A 17,720-nucleotide genomic window follows, 5' to 3' on the forward strand; every position below is an offset into this window, starting at 1 on the left:
CTGAAGGCATTGGCAGGTGTTGCCTGAAGGAATTCTGCTGTCCTCTCTCACTTCTTCAGTGCAAATGGAATCTCCCTCCTCCTGCTCACCACCTGGATCCAGGGCCTCCATGTTGGAGAAGATGGGTGCGCTGAAAATCAAGCAAAACCTGCAGATGCTGGAAATCTGAAATAAAAGCAGGAAATACTGGAAACACTCAGCAGGTCAAGTATCATCTGTGGAAGGAGAAACAGAGTTCATGCAGGTTGAAGGCCCTTTATCAGAACTGGGGAAGAGATAAAACAAGTTGGTTTTAAGTTGCGGAGGAAATGGGGGAAGGATGGAAAGGAGAAGGGAAAATGTATGATAAGGTGAAGACAGGGTTGTCAGGAGGGTAAGTAGGGACAGGGTCATCCAATCAATGAGTTAATGGGGACAGTTAGAGAGTGAGGACACAAACAAAGGGACATAATAGTTTTAAAATGCAGGGCTGTGGAACATGAGGTCAGGGTGTGCTGTTGGAGAGAGAAAACTGTACCTGTATCACAGGAGCACCAGCCAGTTCTGGTACAGAGAAAGAAAGCTGTTGCAAAAGTTATAGAATTCAGTATTGAATCCAGCAAGTTGCAATGTGTCCATATAGAATGTTGGAACTTTGATATGAGTCACTGGAGAGACACTGAAGCTGGTGATATAAAAGTCTTTATTCATCACAACAAGCAGGCATTCTCCTGGAGACCCTCTTGGTAGAGTCTCCCGAACTCAAAGTACATCACATTTTTATACTCTTTAAGATCAAAGGTAACAATAGATGATTCATACAATTTCATTAGCTACAATAGCATCGGTTACTTCAATATTTTGAATCTGACAATGCTTCCTTTGGGTTACATATCTGCAGTGGGAGACATCTCTGAATGTTCAAACACCTTTGCTGGGACAAAGTAATTCACACAGATGGTCTAAAAGCTTCTGAGGACAGAGAACCCAGACACCCAAATTAATGCTGTGAGGGCTGAGTCTCTGAGCACACAAATATCCCAACTATTGATTGAGCAAATATGCCTGTGACCATGTTTGATGTGTTAAGTGACAATATCAGTCAGGTCTGCAAGCTTCCTTCAACTTGGTCGCAATGGTGCAAAATAACTTAGCCCATATTGCCTGGTTTGATGTGGGCCAATTACTATAACCCCATTGTCTTATGTTTAACTGATGCAGACGAGAAAGTCTCATGGTCACTTCACTTTGCAAACCATACCTCTTGAGCAGCCAGCCCCCTGCTGTGGGCCAGCACTGTACTGTAGACAGTACTGTTTGTTTACAAAGCTGACCTTTTAACTTCAAACTGATTACTGCTTGCAATTTACATTAAGAACTGAAGACTGGTTCTCATTTGCATTAATGTCTGGTATGTTCACGTAAGTCCATAACTCCTGAATCCATAACACAGAAGATGAGATGTTGGTCCTCAAGCTTATATTGGGCCTTGTTACAACAGTAGAGGAGGCCACTGACAGGTAGGTTAGAGCAGGAATGGAATCAAGAATTAGAACAGCAGGCAAACAGAAACTCAGGGTTACTTCTGCGGACTGAACACTGGGACTTTGCATCCATTTACCAATCTGTATTTGGTTTCTCTGATGCAGAGGAGACCACAGTGTGAACACCAAATGCAGTACACCAGATTGGTAGAAATGCAAGTATGGACCGTTTGGGTGCCCTCTCTGGTCCTCCTACACCCAATCTTCCCATTGTGGAGCTTCCTGGCTCTCTGCTTCAAAGTGCACCTCCCCTTCAAGACATGTTGGCAACCTTTGCATCAGTTATGAAAAACACGATGATACTGGAGGAACTCAGCAGGCTAGGCAGCATCCGTGGAGAAAAGCAGCCGGTCAACATTTCGGGTCAGGACCCTTCTTCAGGACTGAAGATAGGAAAAGGGGAAGCCCAATATATAGGAGGGAAAAGCAGAGCAGTGATAGATGGATAAAAGAGGGGAGGCGGGGTGGGCACAAGGTGGTGGGCACAAGATGCAGGTAAGAGACAATGATAGGCAGGTGTGGGGGAGGAGAGGTAAGCAGATTCACCAGGGGATGGGTCAAAGGTAAGGAGAGAAAGGGAAAAAAAGGTAGAAAAAAGAGAGATAGGCTGGGAAAGGGAAGAAGAGAAGAAGCATACCTCTCTCTCCTTCCTTGAACTTTCCGTTTCCATCTCAGGAGACTACTTATCCATCGACATCTTCTACAAACCCACTGACACCCACAACTACTTCGATTACAGCTCCTCCCATCCTGTCTCTTGCAAGGATGCTATCCCTTTTTCTCAATTTCTCCGCCTCCGCCGCATCTGCTCCCATGATGAGGCTTTCCACTCCAGGACATACAAGATGTCCAATTTATTTTCTAACTGGGGCTTCCCCCCGACTGTGGTCGAGAGATCTACCTATCACCACCTTGTGCCCACCCTGCCTCCACTCTTTTGTCCACCTATCACTGCTCAGCTTTTCCCTCCTATATATTGGGCTTCCCCTTTTCCTATCTTCAGTCCTGAAGAAGGGTCCTGACCCAAAACATTAACTGCCTGCTTTTCTCTACAGATGCTGCCCGGCCTGCTGAGTTTCTCCAGCATCATAGTGTTTTTCATCCAGATTCCAGCGTCTGCAGTCCTTTGTTTCTCTTTGCATGAGTTATGCTGACTTTCCTGCCCTTCCTCTTCAGAGACTTGCCACCAGTGAGGTCGTAGTAACTCCACTCCACTCCAGGAGGAGGTCTGCAGCTGTCCTTAATTGTAAACTGGGCATCCACCCTGCATATAGAGCTAATGGACTAATGGACCCATCTACTAGCTGATTCCCTCTAAAGTGTCCCTCAGGATACCCATCATCTGTTCCACACACAATTTTATCTAGTAAAGTGAATGTTAGGGGTCTGAAATAAGCTTAACCTATTCTCACACTTTAAAAGGGTAAGAAAATGGAATGGTGGGTTTAGACTACTGATTCTGGCTCTCATCACACTCCACAAACACTGTCAGTTGATAAAGACAGCAGGATGATCAGAGAAGTCAGAATCCACAAAGGAGATTGTAACAACTCATCTGCCAAATCAGCTAGCTTTGAAAATGGATGGCGCTGGAGTGTCAGGCCCATTCCCAGCTATCAAAGGCAGTGAGGGAGAAACTACTCTTCAATCTTCCTCAGTTTCAATCCACTAAGTCCCCTTTAGATGACTTTACAACAGCCTCTTCATCAGTGTGGTTTTATTGGTGAAAAGGAGTAAAGGCATTATGGGATCAGGGCAGCAAAGTGGCACTGATGTAATGGGTCAAGCGTGATCATTGAACAGAGGGGCTGAATGACCTGCTCCTGTCATCTCTTGTGAAGGATTGTTTCCTTTGGCTGGGCTCACCACTGGATTATCAATTCAACAATGCAGCTTAGAAGGAAGGTTAGGAGATATCCTTACACTTCTTGGCACAGGATCATCCCAGGTGGAGTCCTCGGGCAGATTAGACAAAAGGAGGTGTAGTGCAATGGGATTAGTCTTTAGCTTACTTTAGAAATGATGGTTCTGGGCTGTAAACTGTTATAGTTCCACTCTATGTGCTCCTTCTCAGCTCTGAGATAAACCTTTAATTTCTAAACCCTTCTACCTGTTCACTCTCTTGAATCTAAAGGGCTGATTGTCCGTTGTTTTTACAATGTCTCTGCAATGAGAGGTCTTATACCACAACATTATCACCACATTCTTGTGGTTATATTCTATTTTTGATTCAAAGGCATGGATCTCATTTAAAATCTTACCAATTAAAGTCCATTTCTTTTTCCTGTTCTGAGCTGCCAAATCTGTACTTCATGTTAGCACTTTGAACAGCATCTGTCATTTATCTGTACAGCTTGCCAACTTAACTACATCCTCTACCAACCATTCACTACTTGTCATTCTCGCTCAAGTAGAAATCACTTTCTACATCCAAATAAATAAGAGCAGCCCCAACACCTATGGAATGTAGCACTTTCCTCATTCGACAAACATCATTGTACCCATTCCTTGTCACTGCTTTCCATCTTCCTATCAACCTTGCTGTCTTCCCTTTATTCCCATGTATTATTGTCCTTCTGTAAATTTCATGCTGCACTTGACAACACAGCTGATGCAGAGCAGGGTTCAGCTCCAAATATCACCTCATTTTCAAAGACCATTACACATTTTTTCATATTGTTTGTTCGTCATACTTTGCTTTGACCATCATTGTATGTGCATTAAAAGTATAAAGTTTCTCAGATTTATGAGAGGTATAAGACCTTATCCTCTTTGCATGAGTAAGGAATCAACATACAAGAAAATTCAAATGTAAGTGCTAGGAACAGGAGCAGCCCCTCGAGTCCTTAAAATCATGGCTGATCTGATCTTGGCCTCAACTCCACTTTCCTACCTAATTGCCATTATCCATTGTCTACCATGTAGTCAAATATCTGTCTCATCCTTGAACATATTCAATGTCTCTGCCTCTACAGCTCTCTGAGTAGAGAATTCCAAAGGTTCACAACCCTCTTGGAGAAGAAATCCCTCCTCATCACATAAGGTGGACCCTTATTCTGAAACAATGCCCTTTCCTTCCACGTTTCCCCAAGAAGGGTACATGCTCTCAGCATCCACACTCTCAAGCCCCCTTAAAATCTTACACAGAATATAGAATAGTACAGCACAGGAACAGGCCCTTCGACCCACAATGTATATGGTGAGCATGATGCCAAATGAAATTGATCCCATGTCATGGATCCATATCCCTCTATTCCCTTCATGTTCATATGTCTGTCTGAATGCCTCTATCGTGTCTGCTAACACCACCCTTGGCAGCACATTCTAGCTACCTATCACTACGTAAAAAAAACTTGCTCCTCACATCTCCCTTAAACATTCCCCCGCTCACCTTAAAGCTACGGCCTCTTGTGTTTGACACTTCTACCCTGGGAAAAAGATTCTGTTTGTCTACCCTATCTATCCCTCTCATAATTTTCGTAAACTTCTATCAGGTCTCCCCTCAGCTTCTGATGCTCCAGAGGAAACAACCCACGTCTGTCCAACCTTTCCTTATAGTAATATTCTGCAATCCAGACAGCATCCAGGTGAACCTCTTCTTCATCCTCTCCAAAGCCTCCATATCCTTCCTGTATGGATTTGGATCCCAAGATCCCTCTGTACATCAATATTCTTAAGGGTCCTGCTATATACTGAGTACATTCCCCTTACATTTGACCTCCCTAAGTGTAACACCTCACACTTGCCCGGATTAAACTCCATCTGCCATTTCTCTGCCCATATCTATAACTGATCTATGTCCTGCTGTATCCTTTGACAACTTTAACTGTCTGTAACTCCACCAATTTTAGTTTCACTACATGTTTCAGTATGTTTGTTTCTCATTCTTCTACACTCCAAAGAGTATAGATCCAACTGGTTCAAGGTGTCCTCACTAGACAATCTCTTCATTACAGGAATTGACATAAAGAAGCTTTTTTTCAGAGTCACACATCATGGAAACAGGCTCTGAGGTCCAATGAATCTGTGCCAACCATCAAGCACCCACTTTGAACTAATCCTGCAGTAATCCCATTTTATTCTCCCCACATTCCTATCAACTCCACCCAGATTCTTCAACTCACCTACATACGAGGGGCAATTTACAGTGGCTCCCCTGCTTCTCTTTGGGATGTGGGAGGAAACCAGAACACCCGGAGGAAACCCACACGGTCACAGGGAAAACATGCAAACTCAACATAGAGTCAGGATTGGTCAGGTCAGATGCAGTCTCACCAGCACTCTATAAAGTTGTAGCAATACTTCTCTGTTCTGTCAGAAAGTGATCACTGTGTGCAGTTTGAGAGAAAGGGGCACCGATCACTCCAGAATTGGAGCCTTGAACTTAAATTGAATTGAAGGGAACATGGGGAAATTGAAATGAAAGGTTTGCCAGTAGATAAGCAATGACAATCTCTGAAGAAATATTCCAAAATTCTCAACCAAAACACATTCTAGTAACAACAGTTATCCATCTGTGCCTTAGAAAGGGGGTTAGGCAGAGGATTAGATTAAAAGAAGAGATTCATAGTTTTGCCAAGAATAATAAGCTTGAGAAATTGGAATTTCGTTAGAAGCAACAATGAAAGAACAAAGAATGACAGGGGGAGAAAGTATATTGAGAGTAAAAATAAATGTAGATCCTATAAAGACGATATCAGATGAACTTATGACAGAAACTAAAGAAATGGCCCAGACTCTAAAAGAATACCTTAAGTCCATTGTCTGCAGAAAATGTAATGAATGGAAGGGGATCATGGGTCCAATAACAGCAAGAAACCCAACTAATATCACCAAAGAGAAAGTAGTGAAGAAATTAATGCTCATAAAACTGGCAAATGCCCTGTTTAATAGGGTTGGAAAGGTGGTGGCTGCAGAGATAGCAGGGGAATTTGCTATGTTCTTTCTAAGTTCTCCAGATTCTGCAAGAGTTCTAGCTGATTGGAACGCAGCAAGTGTTACACTGCTGTTTAAGAAGGGAGGGAAAGCAAAATATACTTTCTATTTTTATCTAGGACGAGGATGTAGCTGTCTGAAGAGAGTAAGCCTGGTATCTTTCATCAACAAAAACACTGGAATCCATCATTAAGGAAATCATAACTGGGCATGTCAATGTAGAATATTATTGACTTGAATAGGTTACTCTGTCTTTTCATCTGATAATTCACAGCGAATTGCGGAAGTGAGTTGTGAGGAGGACACAAAAGCATGCTGAGCAAGTGAGTAAGAAGGTCGCAAAATGTATAATTGTGAGGTTATGTCCTATGGGAGAAAGAATGGGAAACCAGAATACTGCTTAGACAGAGAGATATCAGAGAATGTTGGTGCACAGAGGGATCTGGGTGTGTTCATTCATCAGGAAGTGAGTACGAAGGCACAGCAGGCAACTAGAAAGGCTAAAGGGATGTTGGCCTTTACAATGCATGGGCTGGAGTAACAAGATCTTCCTGAGGTTTTGATGAAACCATATTTAGAGTGCCAATTGCATTGGCACCATGCCTGAATAAGGATATACCTCTCTTGGAGTTGATGCAGTTTAAATTCACAAGACTGACTCCTAGGATGAGGGTTCCACCAGATTCGATAAAGGGTCTTCCAGTTGAGACATTAACCCTGTTTCCTTTGTCACAGTTGCTGCCTAACCTGTTGAGTGTTTCCAGTATTTTCTGTTCTTATCTAGGATGAGGGTGTTGTCCTCTGGAGAGACATTGTTCTTTGCTCTCTGGAGTTTGGAAGAGTGAGAGGTACTGACAGGGTACATGCTGAGAGGATGTTCCCTCCAGCTGGAGATCCAGGACGAGGATGCACAGTGTCAGGATGAATAGTTGGTTATTTAAAGCTGAGCTTTATGCAGATATTTTACTCCCTAGAGAGCAATGATCATTCTGTTGTTGAGTACATTGTTATGTGGACACAGCTCAGAACATCATAGAAACCAGCCTCCCCTCCATGGACTCTGTCTACACTTCTCGCTGCCTAGGTAAAGCAGCCAACATAATCAAAGACCCCACCCACCCAGGACATTCTCTCTTCACCCCCTCCCATCAGGCAGAAGATACAAAAGCCTGAAAACACGTACCACCAGACTCAAGGACAGCTTCTACCCTGCTGTTTTAAGACTATTGAATGGTTCCCTAGTACAATAAGGTGGACTTTTAACCTCACAATCTTCCTCATCATGGCCTTGCACCTTATTGCCTACCTGCACTGCACTTTCTCTGTAACTGTAACAGTTTATTCTGCATTCTGTTATTGTTCTCCTTCGTACTACCTCAATGCACTGTTGTAATGAAATAATCTGTATGGATGACATACAAAACAAAGTTTTTCACTGTACATATGACAACAATAAACCAATTTACCAATTTACATTCAAGGCTGAGATCTACAGATTTTTGGGATCTGTGGAATCAGAGGACCCAGGGGAAGTGGACTTGGCACATTATAGTGAAGGACGGAGCAGACTCACATTGAGTGACCTGCTGCTTCTATTTCTGATGTTTATATTGGCTCTTTGGTGAAGTATGGCCCTACTCCTCACTTTGGGTTACAGAGTTGTGCAAAAAATTTCAGGATACCGACTTGAGATCATCCTTATTTTCAGGTTACCTTTGCTGATGGAGCCCCCATGTGTTGTGGCCAGGCTTTTCTCTGGAATTGCCTTGTTGACCTTTATCCCTCTGAATGTCTGGAGTTTCTGCTTCCCTATGGCATAATCTCTAACTCCCATTTCTGTCTTCCTCCAGAGACTGGCCAGGGCTGCGGAGCTGTTTCAGAAGGAGCATCGTTGGCAAGATGATATTAAGGTATGACTGTTTCAATTTTATCAATTGCTATAAGGGAACTTTATCCCCTCATTCACTCTAAGGGGCTATCTCCTTCCTCACACCCGACAGGTTTGCCCGCAATGGCAATATTTGATTTGCACCTTGGTTGGATATAAAGATATTGTTACAGAGCAGATTTACACAATACTACATGGAACCAGGAACAAACATGGTGCAATAGATTTATAGTGAGAATGAAATGGTTCATTTGTTCTGAGAGCTTGTGGTGACTGCCAGTGTTTCCTGGCATTTGTCATGTTTCCCGGTGCTTGCCGGCATTTGTCAGTTGAAGTTGTTGCTTTAAGGTTCAATTGTTTTCTTTCTGAAAAGCTGTAGATCATCATGTTGTTTACTACACAGGGGTTGGGAGCCACAGACATTTTCTTGTGGAAAACTGGGAAGTCTGAGCTACAGGATTGTTTCTGTATAAACACTAAATGTGCACTGTACTTCAATGATCCAATATCAGGAATTGCAGTCACTGAACTTTGCTATTCCTCTTTAATTTAGTTTCAAGCCACTAGAGTGTAACCTCTTAAAATTTCTCCATAGAGTTATACAGCACGGAAACAGGCCCTTCAGCCCAATTTGTCCATGCCGACCAACAGGACCATCGGAGCAAGTCCCATTTGCCTGCATTTGGCCTAAACCTTTCCTATCCATATACTTGTCTAAATGTCTTTTAAACTTTGTAATTTGTACCTGCCTCTACAGCTTCCTCCAGAAGCTCATGAACACTAGCCCATTATTACTTTATTCACATTATTTATTTATTTTTGTAATTTATAGATTTTTATGTCTTTCCCGCAAAACAGCAGATTTCACGTCATATGTCAGTGATAATAAATCTGATTTGTTCCATATACCCACCACCCTCTGCATGAAAAAGTTTCCAATTAGGTCACTTTTAAATCTTTCCCCTCTCAGCTTGAGTCTATGTCCTTTAGTATTAGGCTCCCCTACCCCTGGGAAAAAGACTGTGACCATCCAACTCATCTACGCCCCTCATGATTTTATAAACCTCTTTAAGCTCACCCCTCAGCCTTCTATGCTCCAACGAAAACAGTCCCAGCCTATCCAGCCTCTCCTTATAATTCAAGCCCTTCAGTCCCAGTAATATCCTTGTGAACCTTTCCTGCACCTTTTCCAGCTTAATGAAATCCTTCCTATAACTGGGCGAACAGAACTGCACACAATACTTCAAGTGTGGTCTCAACAACGTACAGTTGCGACATAACGCCCCAGCTCCTGTACTCAGTGCCCTGACCTGATGAAGGCAAGCATGCCAAATGCCTTCTTCACCACCCTGTCTGCCGGAGTCACCACTTTCAGTGAACTATGTAACCTGTACTCCTGAGTCTCTCCAGTATTAAAAAAACAAGTGTTGGTTGTTGCTGATATTCCTTTATGGTGATTCCCAAACCTATAATTTTACTTAACATGGCCTAACAAAGTTATGAACATGACAAATAACCACACCCAATATCACACTCAGTATGTTAGATGAACATGCCCATATATTGTATATTGCTTGATTTACAAAAGGGATTGGTTCAGTAAAAATTTTTATGTCAAAATGACAATGCCCAATTCATTGTGGGAATTCTGATACGATGTATTCCCATGCACGGAGATTGTCATGCTATTTGTAACAGAGAAAAATAGCTTTAAGTCAGAAACATGCACTGCAAAGAGTGAAAATTCATAAATTGAATGGCTGCAAATCTGAATACCTGAAGGTGCAATGAATAGTGCATATTCACGGCAATAATGTTTAGACGTTAAAATGCCACCATGGGCAAAACACCAGTGATTCTGCAGTGAAAGGAAGGGATCTAAAACATTAAACAGTAAGCGAGATGACATCCTCATCCTTGTGATTCATCACAGAAAGGGTACCAAATACGAGAATTTTCTTGATCTCTGGAATTTGTAGATTATTCACTGAATGCAAGTTGTCCAAGAGAAGACTTTTCTCCCCCGTTTTATTTGAACTCATTCATTCAGTTGTTATAAAATTATCCAAGATAGAGAGAAAAACTCATTGTCAAAAATCATTGAATTAACTAAGGAAGAGTCTATTGGAAGTCATAGAAAGTGCTGTAGATACTCAGATGGTTAGACAGCATCTGTGGAGAGAAGAACAGAGTTAACATTTCAAGTCAAAGTCCCTTCATCTTAACTCTGTTTCTCTTTCCACAGATGCTGCCTGACCTTCCGTGTGTTAACCAGCATTTTCTGTTTTTATTTCAGATGTCTAGTGTTGCAGTTTTTTGATTTTTACGATGAAGAGTATAAGGATAGACATGTGGAGAGACCAAAGGTGGAGCAGAGCAGTTGGAGCTAAGGGTTTGAGACAAAAAATCTGCAGGAATATATTCAACCAAGATGAGAAACTTGACAAAGTGGTACTGGAACAAAAACAGAAAATATTGGAACTACTTACCAGGTCAGGCAACATCTCCAGAGAGAGAAACAGAAGGAATGCTTGTGGTTATTGACCTTGGATCAGAGCTGGAAAAAAAGGAAAGATGGACAGTTTTTAAGGTGCGAAGTGAGGTGGGATGGGAAGGAGGGAACAGAAGGAAAGCCAAAGGATGGAGGGCAGGAGAGAGCAAAATGCAAAAGAGTTGACGGTGCAAGGTGAAAAAGGATGGTAATGGAACCAGTAAGAAAATACAAGGTCAGTGTGGTGGAGTTGTCAATAGAAGAAGCAGAATAAATATGTGGAATAACTAGAAGAAGTAAAATGTGAATGCTGTAAAAGTAAACTAACAATGCTGACTTTCAGAATCAGGTTTATTATCACTGACATGTCATGAAATTTGTTGTTTTGTGGCTCAGTACAGTGCAAAGACATAAAGACATAAAAATTACTATAGGTTACAAAAATAAATAAATAGTGCAAAAGAGGAATAATGAAGTGGTGTTCATGGGTTCATGGACCATTCAGAAATCTGATGGCAGAGAGAAAGAAGCTGTTCCTGAAACATTGAGTGTGAGTCTTCAGGCTTCTGTACCTCCTCCCTGATGGTAGTAACAAGAAGAGGGCATGTCCCAGGTGGTGAGGGTCCTTGATGATGGATGCCCTTCTTGAGGTCCCGCCTCTTGAAGATGTCCTTGATGGTGGTGGGAGCGGTGGGGGGAGTGTCACGAGTGGTGTCCATGATGGAGCTGGCTGAGTTTTTACCACACCACGTTCACTGCTCAAAGCAAATTGGGTGACCACTTTGCAGAACAACTCTATTCAGTCTGCAAGTGTGACCCCAAGGTCCCGGTTGTCCATCCCTGATTCAACTTCCCCTTCCCACTCTGATCTATCTCTCCTTACATTGTTGCACTAAAGGTGAAAGTAAACTCAAAGAACAGCACATCGTCCTCTGACCTGGTAGAACAAGTCTTCATGGAGTTCAACAATTTCAGAGAATCAGTACTTAGAGTATTTTCTAATTTTATACCAGATTTCCAACATCCTGGTCATTCTTTCCTGTATGCTCACACTTATCCCAACTTTAACCTATCACTGACCTTCCCTTATGCTCTCACTTCCTAGTTCTGATGAAAGATTATCATCCTGAAATGTTAAACCTGTTTCTTCACACAGATGCTGCCTGACTTGCAGTTCCAATGTTTTCAGTTTTTGTTTCAAACTTCCAGAATTCACAATATTCTGTTTGTGTGGGTTCAATTTGGGGAAGCTATTTTAAATAGAAAAGATGTGGATGTGTTGTCTGTACTTTTTTATTTGCTTTATCTCAGAGCACAAACCCTGCAAGTGTCCAGCTGTATATGTCCTTACTTATCACAGCCCAGAACAAGGTCATTTAGCCCATCGGGTCCTTGTTCAATCCCATCAGTCCCATTCCCCATGTACCTGTGCAAATTATTCTCTCTCACTCATGTCCGTCAATTCGCCCTTGATCCTTTTTACCGCCCACCTTCACTGGGCGTAATTTACAGTGGTCTGTTAACCAAACCACCAGCAAACTCCACACAGACAGCACCTGAGGTCAGGATACAACCCGGGTCGGCAGAGATGTGAGGCGCTGGCTCTACCAGCTGTGCCACTGTGCTGCCCACATGTGTCCTGGTCACTTTGGGTACCTCAAGTACATCCTCTTCATACTCCACAGGATGTTTACTTGGATAGAACCATCATCCTACAGCTCCTACATCATTTGGTGGTCTGTTCATTTTCTCATTTAGGATGCTTGTCCATCAAACCTAGCAAGGTTTCTGACTGCAGACACTTTAATACCATTCTCCACTCTGCACAAATAACAAGGACGGTTGTGAGATATGTGCAGAGGCACAGGTCTGGTGCACATGCAGTCTGTTTAACTCTGCCTCCTTCAAGGAATTTCAAATCCTTTTTTGCACTTGATGTCGCTTGAATTACCAAAAACAAAAGCAGCATCTTTGCTAAGACGTTAGGAAATTTTCACTTCTCCGATGCTAATTGAACCATCTGTTGTGGATTTTGTGTTGGAGATTTTTCTATAAATTTAACAGTTCAGAGTTTAATCATTGTGCAGTTTTCTGAATTTTGCATTTAAAATGTGGCAACTGCACCAGTTATGCTGTTTCTGTTTTTTCTCAACAAAGTCAAGAGCATAAAAGCACTGGCAGCCTCAAGTATGGAAACCATTCAGTCTCGATGTCCTTGAGAGGAAGGCTTCTCTGGCCCCGACTTTACTGAATCCTGTTGGGGCTATTCCAACAGCCACCTTCAGGAAGCATCTAGAAGGAGCTCAGATGAGAAAGGAAGAACAGCAGAGGCATCTAGGGAACATCCGGCAGTGTGTTGTACACGTGGGAGAATGAATAGTGATCCATGTTGTAGACATTTATAAGTATTGTACCACACCACTCAATGGGATGGCACAGTAGTGCAGCTGGTAGAGCTGCTGCCTCACAGTGCCAGAGACCCGGGTTCAATCCTGACGTGTTCATGGAGTTTGCACGTCCTCCCCGTGACTGCGTGCGTTTCCTCCAGGTGCTCCTGTCTCCTCCCCCATCCCAAACCCGTGTGGGTTGGTAGGTTAATTGGCTGCTGTAAATTGCCTCCAGTGTACAGGTAAGTGGTAGAATCTGGAGGGAGTTGATGGGATTGTGGGGAGAATAAATTTGGGATTAATGTAGGTTTAGTGTAAATGAGTGGTTGATGATTGAGACAGACTCATGGGCCGAAGGGCCTGTTTCTGTGCTGTATGTCTCCCTGACTCTATGCATGATATTCTTTGTAGAAAACCCACATTGTATCTCTTGACAACATGTGGCCTGTAATCTGAAAATAAGCACAATGAAAGCCACAGTTTGGTTTTTAAAGTCACCCTGGCACCAACAAGACATAGCTGTGTGATGGAATCAGATAACAGAATCAGAATCAGGTTTATTAGCACTGACATACGTCATGAAATTTGTTGTTTTGCAGCAGGAGTACTGTGCAAGATATAAAAATTACTATAAATTAACAAAAAATAAATAAATGAAATGTACAAAAGAGGAATAATGAGGTAGAATCCATAGACCATTCAGAAATCTGATAGTGGAGGGGAAGAAACTGTTCCTGAAGTGTTGAGTGTGGGTCTTCAGGCTCCTGCACCTCCCCCCTGATGGTAGTAATGATAAGAGGATATGTCCCGGATACCGAGGGTCCTGATGATGGATGCCGCCTTCTTGAGGCACTGCCTCTTGAAGATGTCCTCGATGGTGAGGAGGGTTGTGCCCGTGATGGAGCTGGCTGAGTCTTTCGATCTTGCACGTTGAAGCCTGCATACCAGGCAGTGATGCAACCAGTCAGAATGCTCTCCTCCGTACATCTATAGAAATTTGCAAGAGTCTTTGGTGACATACCAAATCTCCTCTAATTCCTAATAAAGTAGAGCCACTGGTGTGCCTTCTTCATGATTGCATCATGTGTTAGGCCCAGGATAGATCCTCTGAGATGAAAGTATCTTATTTCAAATTAATTGGGTCATTAGATTTCAGTTCGGCATTCAACACCATCATCCCCTCAGTACTAATCAACAAGCTTCAAAATGAGGAGAAATAACATCTCCTTGCTGACAATCAACACAGGTGCACCCCAAGGATGTGTACTAAGCCCACTGCTCTAGTCTGTACAGTCATGACTGTGTGGCTAGGTACAGCTCAAACGCCATCTATAAATTCGCCAGTGACACCACTGTTGTTGGCAGAATCTCAGATGGTGACAAGGAGGCTTACAGGAGTGAGATAGGTCAGCTGGTTGAATGATGTTGCAACAACAACCTCGCACTCAGCGTCAGCAAGACCAAGAAATTGATTGTGGACTTCAGGAAGGGGAAATCGGGAGAACACACACCAGTCCTCATTGAGGGGTCAGCGGTGGAAAAGCTGAGCAGTTTCATGTTCCTGGGCATCAACATCTCTGAGGATCTATCCTGGGCCCAACACATTGATGCAGTCATGAAGAAGGCACACCAGTGGCTCTACTTCGTTAAGAGGCTCCAATGCACAGGATCGCAAGAGGCTGCAGAGTGTTGTAGACTCAGCCAGCTCCATCACCGGCACAACTGTCCCCACCATCGAGGACATCTTCAAGGGGCAGTGCCTCATGAAGGCAGCATCTATCACTAAGGACCCTCACCATCCAGGACATGCCTTCTTCTCTTTATCACCATCAGGGAGGAGCTACAGGAGCCTGAAGACCCAGATTAAATGATTTAGGAACAGCTTCTTCCCCTTTGCCATCAGATTTCTGAACGGTCCATGAACACTATCTCATTATTCCTTTCTTTGCACTATTTATTTATTTTGTAATTTATAGTAATTTTTATGTCTTTACACTGTGCTGCTGCCGCAAAACAACAAATTTCACATCATATAAGTCAATGATAATTAACCTGATTCTGATTCTTATTCATCTTTGAAGCTGATGCTTCTGTAACACCACAGGGATCAATGCATGATTTTGGGTGTGCAGGAGAAGTTGAGTGGAGTGCTGATCATTTGGCCAATAACTCATTTTTTGTCCTTTGGCCAAAATCATTGAATAGATCATGCCATTATTTTCATCTGTAGAATTTTGTTCAAATTATCCATGGTTTTTCCTATATTTTGACGCAAATCAGATGTACTGAATTGACCATGAAGTTGTGAAAAAAACTGTGTGCTTTTTAATTAATTTCTCTGGTTATGACCTGCAAATTGTGGTATTCTCCACAATCCTGACTCACCCTTCCTCTCCTTGGATCTCCTCTCTACTCTGTATAACCCTGCAGCCCACCCTACACAGATCTCTATTGTACTCAGAAGAACCCTCTCAAGAACAGAATCTAGCCTTCGTATTTACGATGCTACACAAGATGACCACATGTTGAAATGTCAGTATATTGTAACCTTCAGCACAAATGTGGGACAAAGCCAAGGTGTCATTATCTTGGGACCATAAAGTTCCTTATGCTGCAGAATCTATCCCCAACACTACAACAACTGTCTACATTTCTATAATGCTTTTAAAGTATAGATATGTCAACAGGTGCTTACAAAAATATAGAAATATTATTTTCATCTGCAGGCATAGGGAGACCCAGTGCACTCATTTAATGATTTGAAAATAACATTTGGTATAACAAGAAAATATCTCACTAACACACTTTGAAAGGGTTTTGAGAAAACTTCAGATTTATCAGGAGCACCAGTGGTGAAGTATTTGCCTGAGGGGCAGAGGACCTGGAGGAGACTGATGCCTGTGGTGGGTTATATTACATGGTCACCTTCAGATCCAGAGGGCACAGAGAAGATCTGTGGCAACGATGGTCTCTGGTTGGCTCCTTTCAATTATTCTGAAGTAAATACAAAAAGCATGACTATGTTTGAAGTCTTTCTGTCCATATTTTAAAGGCATAGGGCCCACTAAGCTGATATGATCAGTGATTCCTTGTAGTAAGAGACATCTCCACTGCTCAAATCAGGGAGATGAAGTCATTAATTTGCAGTGAGTGGACTTCTCTGCCATGTTTTGTACTTCAGAAGGGATTCCATCTGTTCTGGGGGCCTTGGAGCCTCTCACTGTCAGATGGCCTTTTCACATCGTGCTGGGCTGTGCTGAGATTGTAGCAGATGGACTAGAGTCAAGCACACACAAGGCAGCATCCCTCCAGTGGGCGCTAACTGTCCTCTTGTTTTCTCTCTCTTCTCTGTTCTTGATTCTCAGTGGGCTGTTTGGGTCATTGATGGTCTTGGCAGCACTAAAGAATTTGAACATGTCCTGGTTGTCAATGAGTAGCTGAATCTTTCCATGTGCCATCTATTCCTTCGGCCACAGGATTCCTGTTGGCCTTCAGATGTCCTTGGACCTGTTTCCTTTCCCTTAAGGAATGGTGGAGTTACCAATCCAAGATCACCTGACATTCAGTGTCCCGGTTATTCCCATTGAACCAGTCCTGGTGTTTCCTGGTGGAGAAGTCAGGAGTCTCTCTACAGGTACTAATGATGGTGTAGTGGAGCAATCCAAATGCCATGGACAATGTGGCTCCAGTTGTCTGTGCAGCCCTGTCTGAGAAGGGCCCACTTTGTGGAGTCCTTCAGTCCTGAAATATCATGTCTCCTGAGGCAGTGTTTCTGTTGCTATTGCCGCCTGGAATCAGGCTGATGGAGATGACAGAACAGATTAGGTGTTGGTTGCTCCAGCATCATCAGGAGGGTGGGAAGGGGGAGATCTGCTCAGATCTAAAATTAAAGCCCAGCCAGAACCCCCACTCACCTCAGACCCCAGAAGCACTCTCACACACTCACACACCAAATCCTGGCACCCTGGGCAGACCACTGCCCCTCCCCAAGCCCCAACAACACACTCCCGGCCCTCAGCCCTCACTCTCCTCAGCCCCTAAAAGCAGTCCCACATGTTCACACTCCTGACCTTAAAAGACCTCTGATCCTGAACATTGCCCTCCCAACACACACACACACACACACACACACACACACACACACACACACACACACACACACACACAGACACATACACCCACAGACTCACCCACCCACCCACAGACTCACACACCCACCCACTCTCTCACACACCCACATGCACAGACTCACACACCCACACACACTTCCATCCACCACTAATAAAAATAAAATAATAAAGCATGGACCTCAATAAAGCGAGTTGAACTGGGGGGTAATGAAGGTGTGGGCCAGATCAAAGTGGCAGTTTGTAGTGAGACTGAATCTCCAATAAAGAGGCATAATTATCCCATTTCCTGCAAACTGTTGGGTCACCTCTGTCTTCTGCCATGCAGCTGGCTTCAGTTACAACAGCTACCATGGCACAGGTAATGCG

General features: G+C 43.2%; 1 protein-coding gene across 4 annotated transcripts in view; it reads left to right on the forward strand.

Annotated features, from left to right (window-relative positions):
- The window catches only part of cacna2d2a (calcium channel, voltage-dependent, alpha 2/delta subunit 2a), a 602,032-nt gene that overhangs the window by 270,744 nt on the left and 313,568 nt on the right, over positions 1-17,720 (forward strand). For 3 of the 4 annotated variants that reach the window (XM_052017908.1, XM_052017909.1, XM_052017910.1), the window contains exon 4: positions 8,309-8,368. The exons of the other annotated variant lie outside the window; for it this stretch is intronic. In XM_052017908.1, the coding sequence (XP_051873868.1) occupies positions 8,309-8,368 (60 nt within the window). The remainder of the gene's footprint in view (positions 1-8,308; positions 8,369-17,720) is intronic. 4 annotated transcript variants of the gene reach the window in all.

Source organism: Pristis pectinata, chromosome 6 (genome assembly GCF_009764475.1).
Source record: "Pristis pectinata isolate sPriPec2 chromosome 6, sPriPec2.1.pri, whole genome shotgun sequence".
Classification (NCBI taxonomy): Eukaryota; Metazoa; Chordata; class Chondrichthyes; order Rhinopristiformes; family Pristidae; genus Pristis; species Pristis pectinata.